At 32.6% G+C, this 13,255-nt stretch overlaps 1 protein-coding gene across 1 annotated transcript; it reads left to right on the forward strand.

Annotated features, from left to right (window-relative positions):
- Positions 1–9,596: 9,596 nt before the first annotated feature.
- Positions 9,597–11,356, forward strand: LOC134273654 (uncharacterized). Its single transcript, XM_062755884.1, has 3 exons — positions 9,597–9,880; positions 9,999–10,138; positions 10,278–11,356. Exon 3 carries the CDS (start codon positions 10,299–10,301, stop codon positions 11,283–11,285), a length of 987 nt encoding a protein of 328 aa, XP_062611868.1. The 5' UTR covers positions 9,597–9,880; positions 9,999–10,138; positions 10,278–10,298; the 3' UTR covers positions 11,286–11,356.
- The last annotated feature ends 1,899 nt before the right edge of the window (positions 11,357–13,255 follow it).

A 13,255-nucleotide genomic window follows, 5' to 3' on the forward strand; every position in this document is an offset into this window, starting at 1 on the left:
CCCTTCTGGATGCAGTGTCCTTAAGTTTAGACCTCGAAAGACAGGCCACAGAAAGAATATGTTTGCAGGGAATTTATATGACGGAGTTTCAGACGAAAATACAAGTGATGACCTACTTCGAAAATCCAAGATGGCGGGTTTCGATGGGTACCTTGTTATACCCCCTGCTTGAAAAGTGGGAGGTTATATAGTGATCGGGATTTCCGTCCGTCTGTCACGCTTTATCTCTTATCCGCAACTCCTCTTATACTACTGAGTGAAATTTAATGAAACTTTCACAGAATCTTTATTACATATTGCCATTGTGCACCTCTTATTTTACTTTTTTATTCGACACGTATTTTAGGTTTCCCATAGCAAAACATTTACATTGCCATTATATGTTTACCTATGACGTCACATAGAAGCTTCTGGATAAAATTTGATAGGACGAGTTATTCCTCTTTACACATTACCGTAAAACAATATATAGCAACACATTGACATTATGGGAGGCGGGGGGGGGAACATTTAGTGAGCTCATTGCTCACAGTACCTCTGGTTTATTATTAGGTATGTGTATATTTTTTTTTATTAAAAGAAAAATAAGTAACGTCAGGTGCCTGTGTATTTTATGTCTATTTTTTAGCAAAAGTCACCACCCGCAGGTCTGCTCAGGCTGAATATTATGATATGATGTGTGGAATGAAAATATCAATAAAGTGTGTTAATATTGTTCCTGAGCAGACCTAAGCTTTTAAAATTTCATAGTAAAAATTGAGCAAATTTTGTATATTTTTTCCTCTTTCTGAAAAATATATACAAATCCCAATAGTTTGTGGCGTCATAGAATAAAAGATTGTCTACAGAGTACTGTAGATCTCTAAATTTTGGCGACACCTTATTTTCGCAAAATACTCTTTGACTCTTTATAAGCAAAACATAATTTTTACGAATTGTTGTTTTTCCTCTATATAATCGTAAGAAATACTTTTAAACGCGAGAATGAAATTTTTGCGAGGTCATTGACTCTCGTAATTACGCGAAAATTAAGTTCTCGCGAATAAAACGTGATTTACAGTACTGTGAGCAATGAGCTCACTAAATAATAACCCCGCCTCCAAAATGAATATAATTGCAGTATCCATTTTTTGCTCTGGAAATTCCAAAATATATGTCAGATCAAAGAGTAAAATAGGAGGTGCACAATGGCAATATGTAATAAAGATTCTGTTAAAAGTTTCATTAATTTCCTTCAGTGGTATGAGAGGAGTTGCGGATAAGAGATGGGTACCAAAAGCGTAACAGACGGACGGACGGACATACCGAAATATGCAATATTCCGCACATATTTCTTTTCAGGTGAATCTAAACCTTATAATGTCAATTGCCTTTTGACTTTTTTTTTCTCTGATTGACATTAATTTTAGTCTTTGTTCTGCTTCCTTTTGGATATGATTTCACTGCAAGTAATTGTATTATGTGCGTCGGTATCAGCGTGTTTAGACAATAAAATACATCTCTAAAATCCCAGAACAAAATTCCAAAGCATATGGAATTTAAATTTTCTCAGATATATGCTATTTTTCTGTAAATTCCATCAATACGTCGTTCGGAACAATAAAATTATACTTCTGTCTCAACGTAAAAAATGTCGTCATCTATTTTCATGAAACTGAGCATGTTTCAGTTTACTTCCATTTGAATTGTCTTCTCTGTTAATATCAGTCGATTGTAGCGTCAATGTTGTTTTCCGTCCCGTTCGTGAAAGTTTCACTATCTAACTTGACGTTACCATATACCAATGAAAGGCTTCAAATTGAGCCATCGAGCAGTAAGGATTTTTCATCTTGGCAAGGTGACAACTTACAAGTAAAATGCCGAGTGCTTGGGAAAGAAAAAGTTACCAACCATTTTTTATCGTCTTAGGTGAGTCTTGGCCGTGAGTTGAACAAATTAAACGACCTTCCAATCACGGAGCGAGTGCTATGCCGGCTGAGCTACCGTGACGGTTTGTTCAATAGTATGAACATCTGGCAAACTGAAAATCAAGAAAGTTTATGTTTAGAAATAATGAATGAAATAACTGGTAAGCTGGTAAAGTTGGTGATCTGACAAATTCAATATTAAGAATCAAGTAATGCTTACTCCTCCATTGCATCTGATCCCACATCTGATATTTTAAAAGGTACATGCTTGCTTTGATCCCGATTTGTATAGTTCAAATAAACTATGAGATCAAGTACTTTTCGCCAGCCGATGGTGAAAAACAAAAAAAGAAGAGTTTGACACATTGTCAGAATAAATAAAATTTATCAGATGCATATTACCATCTAGCATAAAGAGACTGGAGGAAGGGGGGGGGGAACATGAAAACGAAATATTCTACCGTGTTCAGTACGAAACCCTATAAGGATCAATCAATATAGAAAAAAATTAAAGGCGTTATAATGCTCTTTGAAAAGCGTAATAACGCGAAAAAAGGCATTATTTCGCCTTTCCATTCAAGAAGATGTTTTTGCGCCTTTCCATTCAAAAATGCGGTATTATGTTAAAGGCGTTATTACGCCTTTCTATTACAATAGGCATTTTAAGCCTTTTTTAAGGGCATTATTACGCCTTTTAAATGGAGTTATTACACCTTTTAAAAAAACGTTATTACGCTCTTTGAATAACCATTTTTTTGCTTTAGACTGGCATGTGCTTTTGATAGCTCCTCACCCACATCCCACCCCACTCAACTGCCCAAATTCGAGGGTGGACTTCTCGGTAAAACATTATTGAAGTGCAATAATTTTTCCACAATTACAAATTGTTAAGGAAACAAACAACCAAAAGATGAATTATAATATTTAAACTACTGCTCAACGCACTTTTTAAACTCACAAGGTTTTTTGCACAAATTAAGGTGACATTTTTCTTGCAATGAAACTTAAAATTTTCGAGATTTAGTACGAGACATAACCCTTATATTATTAAATATTTCATGATGAAGGTGCATATTTTCTAAAATCATTATCTTAAGTTTTAAAACTCGATGTCTTAAAGGGAATTTGTTTGTACACATGTATGGTGTTCCATGTGTATGATAGTGCTATAGGTATTCACAAATTAATTAATCGAGCTTTCCTTGATACTATTTAGGTGAAATGTTCAAATTGACTTTTTACAGATGAGAGTATTTTGCACATTTTTCATACTTGTCTTGGTTTCGTCGAAATGCAGCGTTGAAAAATGATAAAACTGAATAAAAATCTTGTGAAAGAAGTGGATATAAAGTATTGTTTATCTTTCAACATAGTTAATTGTCACTATGGTCTGAAACTTGACATTTTTCGTTGGAAGGTATCTTTCATGATGCCAGATTTCAGAAAATTATTCAAAATAAAGTACCATCTTTTTATTATGAAAAGCAGTCGTACAGATGAAAAATACATCATCATCTTGCGCCTTTGTGTCATATTAATGATCAGAAAATACAGGAGTTGTATGAACTGCACTGTTTCTGCATCTAGGCAAGGCAAAGGTATGTTTTAAAACGAACGGATACTAAGACAGCTGCATTTGACGAAACCATGAAAAAATCATTTGGGAACTGTCATAATCCATCACCCAAGAACATATAAAAATCCTACCAATTATTATGTGTGAATTATGTTTAAAGTAATGGAATAATATGAAGTTGTAAATCACTTTTAAGATATATGTTGTTGTTATGTTATTCAATTTTGCATTATAACAATGTGACCTTAATTTGTGCGAAAAACCATGAGTTTAAAAAGTGCGTTATGATGTAAAGTAAGACTATTTTCCCCAAAAGCGTGTGAGTGTGTGTGTAAGAGGGGAGGGGGTCACATTCACATTCGAACACACTCGTTTAAAAAGGAAAATAGAAAGAGTTATTTCCTGTTAAAAAATATATGAAAGATGGAATCAAAACTATCTTTATTTATGCAATTCTCTATATTCCTGTACATCTCACTGACAACTGTTCGTTTTAAGAGAAGTCAACACTCTATTTGTAAAAATCCAGGATATAGACAGATACAGCTTGCATACAATGTATTAAAATTCATGTCATTTGGAAATATTTTCCTCTTCTCTTGGAAAAAAAGGAGACAAACTATTTTCATGGGTATAATGAGCAATTGAAATCAATGGCCCTTGGTAGAGGTGTGGTTGCATTAGAAAAGGCCTTGGTTGGTTCAACATTAAAATTATATAACGCATTTAACAATCTTTTTTCCTGGAAATCTAATTACCATCTGTCTAAATTACTTTTCAAAAAATTAGCCCTGTATCTAATTGTAAAAAAATTTAATTTCCCGAAGTTAAGATTTCTGCCCCCCCCCACCCCCCGCCCCCTTCCTCGGTTGGGCTAAGTAAGTCATGTATGAATAAAGGTGTAAAAATGCCTTTGGAAAGACATAATAAAGCCATTTAGAAAGGCGTAAAACCACCTTTTGGAAAGACGTAATAAAGTTTTTTGGAAAGGCCTTATTGAGGCGTAAAAATTAAGGTGTAGCAACGCCCTTTTTTGAATAAAAAGGCATAAAAACGCCTTTATAAAGGCATTAGCCTTCTCATTTTTTTCTCTATTAATTGGTCCTAACGGGCTTTCGTCGTTCAGTTATTCGGAGGTGACAAAAGAATTAGATTACACAATCAGTATGTACTAAAGCAGGTAACAACGCTGTCTTTGCTTGTAAGGTTCATTATTAAAACTTGTGTGTTAGAGGAACTGGGACTAAATTCTACAGGTGGTAATCCAACTTATACCAATAGCTCCCTTTCTAAGAATGAAATTTCTCAAAATTATATGTCATTTTTGAATACTTTAAATATTCCTGAAAACCAGAATGATTTTGAATTACCTTATTTATTATGGATATCACAACTTCTTAAAATACTCTCAAAGATATATAGCGGATTCCAGTAAATGTTCCACCAAGTCTCTTTCTTGACTCCTCAATAAAATATTAACAGTGTCAAAAGTTAAGTAGAAACTTCGGGGGTGCTGTGCAACAATATATTTTTGAGAAATGGTGTGTTTTCCAATGAAAATGAAACTAGCAAATCTACGCACATTGTCATTTGTTATCGCAAAATTATTTTCTAATTATTCACACAAGCACTTTAAGTATATTAATGATATGAAAAAGATGCTTGAGTTTCTGATTTCTATATCTTTCTTTTGGTTTTTGGAGACTGGTTTTCCAGAGGTCTTTTGGAAATTTCATGGGCACTAATTGCTCTTCATTATTAGCAAACCTATTTTTGTATTTATATGAAGCCGAATTTTTTTAGAGTCTTTTACCTGAAAAGAAAACACTTCCCGTGGCCGTCAATTCGACATTTTAGATATATTGACGAATATTGTTGAGTATTGTTGAATCACAATGGTTATTTCCATTCTTATGTCGATACTATATTATACGATATATATATATATTACTATATTATGTCGAAATATCCCGGTGAGCTTAAAATAAAAAAAGTCTGCCACATCTGCTTCATACTTAGGCATTTTCTTGAAAAAGACGTAAAAGGTAATCTAACAACCAAATTTGTTACAAAAGAGATTACTTTTGCTTTTAAATCAACTTCCTTTACTTATGCAGCGATATAATTTATAACATATATATGAAGTGAATCTCAGTTGATTCGATATGCAATAGCATGCTCTACGAATAACAATCATTAAAACAAGGTAAGCTATTGAGAAACAAGTTGCTGAATCAAGAATATCAGGAGTCTAGTTTGAAGTCGTCATTTTATAAGTTCTGTGGTCGATACAATGACCTTGTCAGCAAATACAATTTATGTCGTTAAATAATCGGCAGGCTCACCACATTTAGTTTTTCCTTAGTTTTCTAAAGATTAACTTAAACACATTCACAGAGATGAATAATGTCATTTATATGAATGACGGTATCTAAAAAAAAGGGGGGGGGATCAAACTAATTAGCTCAGATTTAATGTTATAATAATTAATATTAATAATATTAATATATAAAAAAAATTATGATTCCCCCAAAAATGACTTGAATTTTTTTTCTTCGTAAAACAATAAGATGAATTCTTTTAAGAAAAATATAGCAAAAATTGGCACATCAAAACGAAATTGGCAATATTAATAATTACAAGAATACATATGAAATATTGATAAAATTATAAGATTGCAGGGGCGGTGGTTGGTCTTCGAAACGAACGTGTTTTAAATATACTGCATGTGGTCACTGTGCCTGTAGCAGGATACAACAGATCTACATGTACTTAGTAGCCAATATAACCCAAACTTGTTAATCATTGGCTGGAAATTTCGCAGTTAACTGGCGTCAAAACAATTTATAATTGAGTCAAATGCTGGCTGGCGTTTTTTATTCTAATCGTTAGACCATTATCTACACACTAAATATCGGCGGATTTTTTCGTTATTTCCCGAACATGACAAAGAGCACACGGCGGGTGTGACCGGTCGGCAGGGGAAGTTCACTGTTACCTGGCACCTGATTCCACTTCCGATGTTTTTGGGGGTACATGTTTGCTCTGCTCCTATTTTGTATAGTTTGGAAAATTTTTGAGCTTGAATGCTGTTTTTTCACCATATATTTCATTCGTTGTTTTTTTTTTTTATTTTTTTTTTTTTAGAAAACCGCTTCTATCATCTTCAACAATCAGGAAAACGTCTATAAAGATTGGATTTTTAAGTACATTTCTTGGGCTTTTTGATTTATAAAACATACTATGATGTACACATCTTTAATGCAACGTTACCAAATATAACGAACATTAACAAATCAAATGGGTATTTACACAAAAATATATATAAGCAAGAAAATGCCTTCTTTTTGGTTTCTTGGCAATGAACATCAAACCACATTTAATGTTATAAGTAATATGGCATTCCTGTTTTTGTGATTGCCGAATTCGATGTTTCATTTGTCAAAGGGCTTATTGTTGAGGCTACTTTAAGTTTTTGAGCAATATGGCATGGACAAACAAGTTTACTTTAATTATTAGGAATAATACCACAACAAGGCCGGTAAAGACAAGAGCCAATTAAAAAAAAAAACAAACAAACAAAAGCAATTCAAATAATTAAATGGCCTATTAAAATCAATTAGGATAAAATACAAGCATAAATGTTTCCTATTATAGTAATTAACAAGTTTTAACTCAGATGTTTGATATTTTATTACAATTCAATTCTTTATTTCTTTATGCCGTATGGCACATCAGGCAATTAATATAAACAAAAATATATATATTAAAATCTTTGAGTTATATAATGAATATTTACATACATATTATTTGCTACAAACAATTAAGTAGTTCTCTTCTTCCTTGTGAAGCGCAGAACAAAAATCTTCCCGATTTAGACATTTCTTTGACATTTTGAACACTTTTATGGATAACGATATCTTCTTACTTTAGTATTTATTATGTTGTGTATTTAATCAAACAGGAAGTTGTTATCAAGTTTTACTTAAGTGTAAAAAAAAATGCATCAGTAAATCATTGGATTTATGTATTTACGATCTTATAAAAAGATTGCATAGGAAGATTTAAAACGTGAATAACAAAGTCACCTTTTTAGGACAACCTTACTCTACTACGGAAGCCCATTTAGGACCTATCAAAAATAGTTTTGAATTCGTTATAACGATTTTTAGAATTCGTTTTAACGAATTTAATTTGTTATAACAGATTTTTAGAATTTTTTATAACGAATTTAATTTGTTATAACAAAATTGAATTCGTTATAACGAATTTAATTTTGTTATTAAAGATTCATTGAATTCGTTATAACGAATTTAATCTGTTATAACAGATTCATTGAATTTGTTATGACGAATTTAATCTGTTATTACAGATTTGTTAAATTCGTTATAACGAATTTAATCTGTTACTACAGATTTATTGAATTCGTTTTAACGAATTTAATCTGTTATTACAGATTTGTTGAATTCGTTATAACCAAATTCTTGAAACGAATTCAATAAATCTGATATAACAAATTAAATTCGTTATAACGAATTCTAAAAATCTGTTATAACAAATTAAATTCGTTATAACGAATTCTAAAAATCTGTTATAACAAATTTAATTCGTTATAACGAATTTTAAAAATCGTCATAACGAATTCAACAATATCTTTTGATAGGTCCTAAATGGGCTTCCGTATTCTACGTATTTAAAACTCTTATTTGTTAAATAACAAGAGAGAAAAGGGGATTTTTGTGATTTTATTCTTTTGAATAAACAACATACACATTTAGAGTATAGCGTTTGAATAAAATCAAGTTTGATAGATAGATATCTCTTAAACGAATATTAACAAGCAAACATATCCAGTTATACCGCCTTGGCTTTTTACTCTGTGAACAAAGAAAATGTCAGTTTTTAATATTTTGTTGTTGATAAATTTTCTACTTGGATTTTTAGAGTACCCCTCTATATCTTTTTTAAGGTTATTGATGACGATGAGTCAAATGTATACAACTAAAGATAACGAACAATGAAGAATTCCATTAATTAATGCATGTAATACATGTTTAAAATAAGATTATATTTATTAAAAGTCGGGTATATCAACAAAGCACAATTTCCGACTACTTTCCGAATATAGGGATGTATCCACATGTACAAGATAGACTTTTTAAGAAAATCTTACCTATAATTTCCAGATAAATGTGTTTTTCTCTTTGTTCTTTGTTCATGTCTAACATTGATTCATGCATTCTTTTTTAAATTTTAGTATATCCTTCAACACACCGACTTAGGATTTTTCAAAAAAAAAAATCCATGTTCATTCGTGGAAATTAAGGACAGATGCAGCATCCCAAACATGACGAATATTAATATTTGTAAAATTTTTTAAAAAAGTTGCACGTTCACAAAGTAGCAAGAGATTGAAGATTCAATGTTATTGTCGGACTTTTGTTTAAAGTTATTTTCCATGATATCTACGTATTTGTATATAATTGGGATTACTTTTACACCTTTAACAGATGATAGCCTTTTCTTAAATTGTTGTACTTACATGTAGCAGTTTAGATAATGAAATTTTTTTGGGGGCACACAACTAATGCCTTATCTCGTTGTGTGGTCCTTTAGGCTGATTGATTGTGTGTTGCTTAACGTCCCTCTCGAGGATTTTCACTCATCTGGAGACGCCACTACTTGCCACACGTATTTTGTTCAATACTCGGCCCTTAGGGCCATTGAGCAGGGGGGACGTTTTCGTGGCAGCATCTACTGTGTTACGGGACCTCGGTTTATACAGTCTAATACGAAAGACCGGCCTCCACGTTCTACAGTGGGATTCGAACCTCCAACGTAAGGATCAGTTCCTTCCTTTTCAAACATAGACCAGACACTCTAACCACTGCGTTCTTATTGAATTTATATACACAAGGTCTCATAAAAGTAATATACACAATGTTTATAAAGAATAGACTAGTAAAATTCGAGTTTTTAAGAAAATATACAGCCTCGTCAGACTGCACACACAAAACTTTTTTTAAATAATGGACGGTTTTGCCAAACCCTTAAAAAATAAACCACGTGACATGATTAGAGCAAATACAATGAATTAGGCGTTTGGCGTTCCAGCTAGACGGAAGAAAATAAAAGATGGCCAGAATTTTCATATATTTTGTTCTCAGTGGAATTATTGGACTAGAGTTGGTATCTGGAGATTGCGATCGTTACTACGGACCAGTTGGTACTCCTGAATGTGTGCTTTTAACTCCATATTATTTCAAGTACCAATGGGCGACATGCTTAACTAATAAATACATACAGACGGTGTCAAAAGGAAACGCCATATGTAGGGACAACACCGCAACCTACTGCTACTACCAATGCATGATGGAATTGTATGAAGTTGCTCAATGTAAGGAAGATATCTTCCATTTTATATACGGACAGCAAGTACTGGCGTAATGTTACTAGGGGTAGGATGTTCTTTTTTTTAATTGAACGAAATTTTCTCTTCATTTTACATTTCTCAGGACAAGTTAGTAACGATTGTGCGTGTGGAGTTGATGCCCCACAACAAACACAAACTCCACCTACGAATCAAACTCAGCTTCCGAGTCATTGCTACAGTCCATCCGGTAAAGACTGCAATTGGTACAGCGACTGCTTGGAGGTAAATAGTTTCAATAGAATGCTTTCATTCTTTATTGAAATTCTTACTGATAAAAAAAATTATATGTTTGTAATATTGTATATGAAAATATTTGTTTCGAAAGGTTTGACTATCCATCATTTTTTATTTGTTAAAACAGAGAAGATTCCCATGTCAAGAAATGCAACAAACATCATACGCAATAAACTATGGTCTAAAGTTTTGCTCCTTGTACGAAAACCATTACCAGCGCTTCTCTTCTGAAGGTCAGCAGTGGATTGATGCCGTTAGAGGATGTTTACAGGTGGCGTTAGTGCCACTTCTTCGTCCCTTTTTAACAATCAGTTGCGGTGAAATAAAAGAGAAAGCATTTAATTCTCATTTGGGTTGTTATACAAACCCACTTAAAAATGCGCCATCGTTTTGCGATTTATCCTTCATGGATAAATGGAGAATCTTTTATACCGTTATACCGGGACTGATGTCAAATTGTTATCGAACAAGACATCTCTGTAAAGATATATTTCTCTCAGCTAAGCAGTTATTGAATGTACGCATTGCATGCAAAAACCGCGAAAATTTGTCGGAAGAGGGAAAAATTCAACAAATCCAAATCAGGTATATCGGTCTTAACAGGCAAACAAGGTCGCGGCGGTCTTTGGAAACAACAGATGATTATTCAGCTGGGGCTGACCTTGTTAAAACGATTGCAAATGAAATGGAATGGGATTTAAAAGGAGTGACATGGGTAGCATACTTTCAAAACAACATAACGGCAGACGAATCCTTGCAGTATTCGAGAAAGCACTATTTAAATATCTTACTTGCACCCAGCAAATTATACAATCTAAATGACAGAAGGAACGCTTCCTCGGATGCTAATATCACCATCGTTGTTGGCGAAATAACTCAAGCATTCCGTGATGGCATTCTCAGTTCAGATATGATCACTGAAATTTCCCTCGTAAAATTCGCGGTGTGCGCTGACTACAACTGCTCTAACAAAACTATCGAAATCGAACCGTCTGCCAGTAAAAGAGATACAGAAGAAGGGTTCTGGTCGTTAACAAACAGAATTTTTATTGCAATCGGGGCTTTTCTGCTTTTGATAATATTTATTTCTGTAATTATATGCCTGAACCGGCGCAATGCAAGCAAAATTATTTAAAAGCTATGTTATCGAAACAAAGACATATTAAAACTGTAGTTAATAAATGTAATTTGGAAACAGATACATAAGATAATCTAGTGGAAATATACATCTGGTTTTTTTTGTACATTTCTAAAGTGTAAATGTTTGATTATGATTTATGTTAAAATAAAATGTTACATTGTAAATACATGTATATTGAACAGCTCCTAGACAGGAAGAATAGTTTTTTAAATCATTTTATTATATAATTAGTGCTTCGATTTTACAAATCATAATGTGAAATACTATTTCCTATATTCTTACTAACATTTTTAGTAATATATACATTTGTAGAATAATTGTAGAATACTTAAATTAACATGTATCTAATTTTAAAAAATAAAATTTAATGTCCAATCATGTTTTGATGAAGTAAGGAGAAATGTGGAAACTCTTCTTTAGTTTGTCTTAATTAGAACAGTTTTACATATACCATATTTACCTTTAAATAAACATGAAGCTTCCAAGAGCATTCTCTTGTCTAAAAGAGGAAACATGTTTCATCAAGATACAAGTGATATAAGGCAAGATCGTTGATTTGATTTCTAAGAATAATTTTATTGAAAATGATGTTGATCAAAATTAAATGGGAAGACTAATCGTAAATAAGCAAATGCAACATTAGTTTTCCTTTCACCAAAATCAGCACTCGGATGCATCCTTTGCTTTTGTTGCACCTTATTGTTTTCTTATCACGGGTACATGTACCTGTGTGCAATGGGCGACAAGTGTTCGTGCTGCTTACTTTACATTATTTTTGTTTATAGGTTATTGCAGTTTACTGACTAAGTGTGCGACTTTTATAGGGCCTTCAGAAAATTATAAAGACAAAGAAAGGATTTTGGTGCCCATATTTCTTTTAGAAATCGTGTTCAGCTCTAATGAGAGGAAGGGTTAAAACTTAACTTGTACACTTAAAAAAGTTCGTAACACGCACTTATTTTTGATTTTGCAACGAATGTTTACCTGATCGGTACTAGTATAACTAATATGCCATTCAATACATTTGGATCGACAAGTGCCTTAGTGTCATTTAAATCCTTTCAATGACTTTCCTGCCCGTAAAACAATTTCCGATTTGCAATTCGCACCATATTTACCCAGACAGGATGTTTTGATTGTTGTCTCCATATTTCCTATTTTTGTATGGAGCTCCACTTTCAGTCCAGAAATCAGAAATTGCAAATGCGTTTTTTTTAAATAATGTTTTTAAAAATTGTTTTTATATGAAAAAAAAGAAAAATGATCAGGTTATCCTTACTATCTTAATGTAAAGATATATCTATAACATCCAATGCAGTGAGTCTCAGACACACGTGGTGTTGCTGATAAGGGCGTCTCCAAAACTCTTTGAAAAAAGTTTTATCAGAAAAATAAGAAAGATGATCAGGTTATCCTTAATATCTTAATGTAAAGATATATCTATAATATCCAATACAGTGAGTCTCAGACACACTTGGTGTTACTGATAAGGGCGTCTCCAAAACTCTTTGAAAAAAGTTTTATCAAATTTAAACAAATAAAAAAAATATATACAAGAATTGACAGTAATAACAGCCAGTAGTCATCCAGTGTCTGGGCGTCCATACAAAGTCCACCAAACTTCTGGTTGTCCCAGTATCGTGAATCAATCTTCCAAGTGGCATGTGGTGCTCAATTAATGCACTGGATATCTGTAGTCAACATTTTTATGTTTTTGAGAATTCTATGAGAATTTGTAAGAGTTAATAACCAAATTTGACAATGAAGTTATTATTGTTGGTGATTTTAATTCAGTACTAGACCCAAACAAAGATTATTTCAATTACTTACATATTGATATCCCAAAAGCCAGAAAGAAATTACTTGAAAAAATAGATAGTCATAATTTAATAGATATTTTTAGAGAGTTCCACCCAGAACAAAAACATTTACCTGGAGGAAACCAAACCCTCTGAAACAAGCAC

Source organism: Saccostrea cucullata, unplaced genomic scaffold (genome assembly GCF_032062105.1).
Source record: "Saccostrea cucullata isolate Sc308-1 unplaced genomic scaffold, CSIRO_AGI_Scuc_v1 ctg1167, whole genome shotgun sequence".
In the NCBI taxonomy this organism is placed as follows: Eukaryota; Metazoa; Mollusca; class Bivalvia; order Ostreida; family Ostreidae; genus Saccostrea; species Saccostrea cuccullata.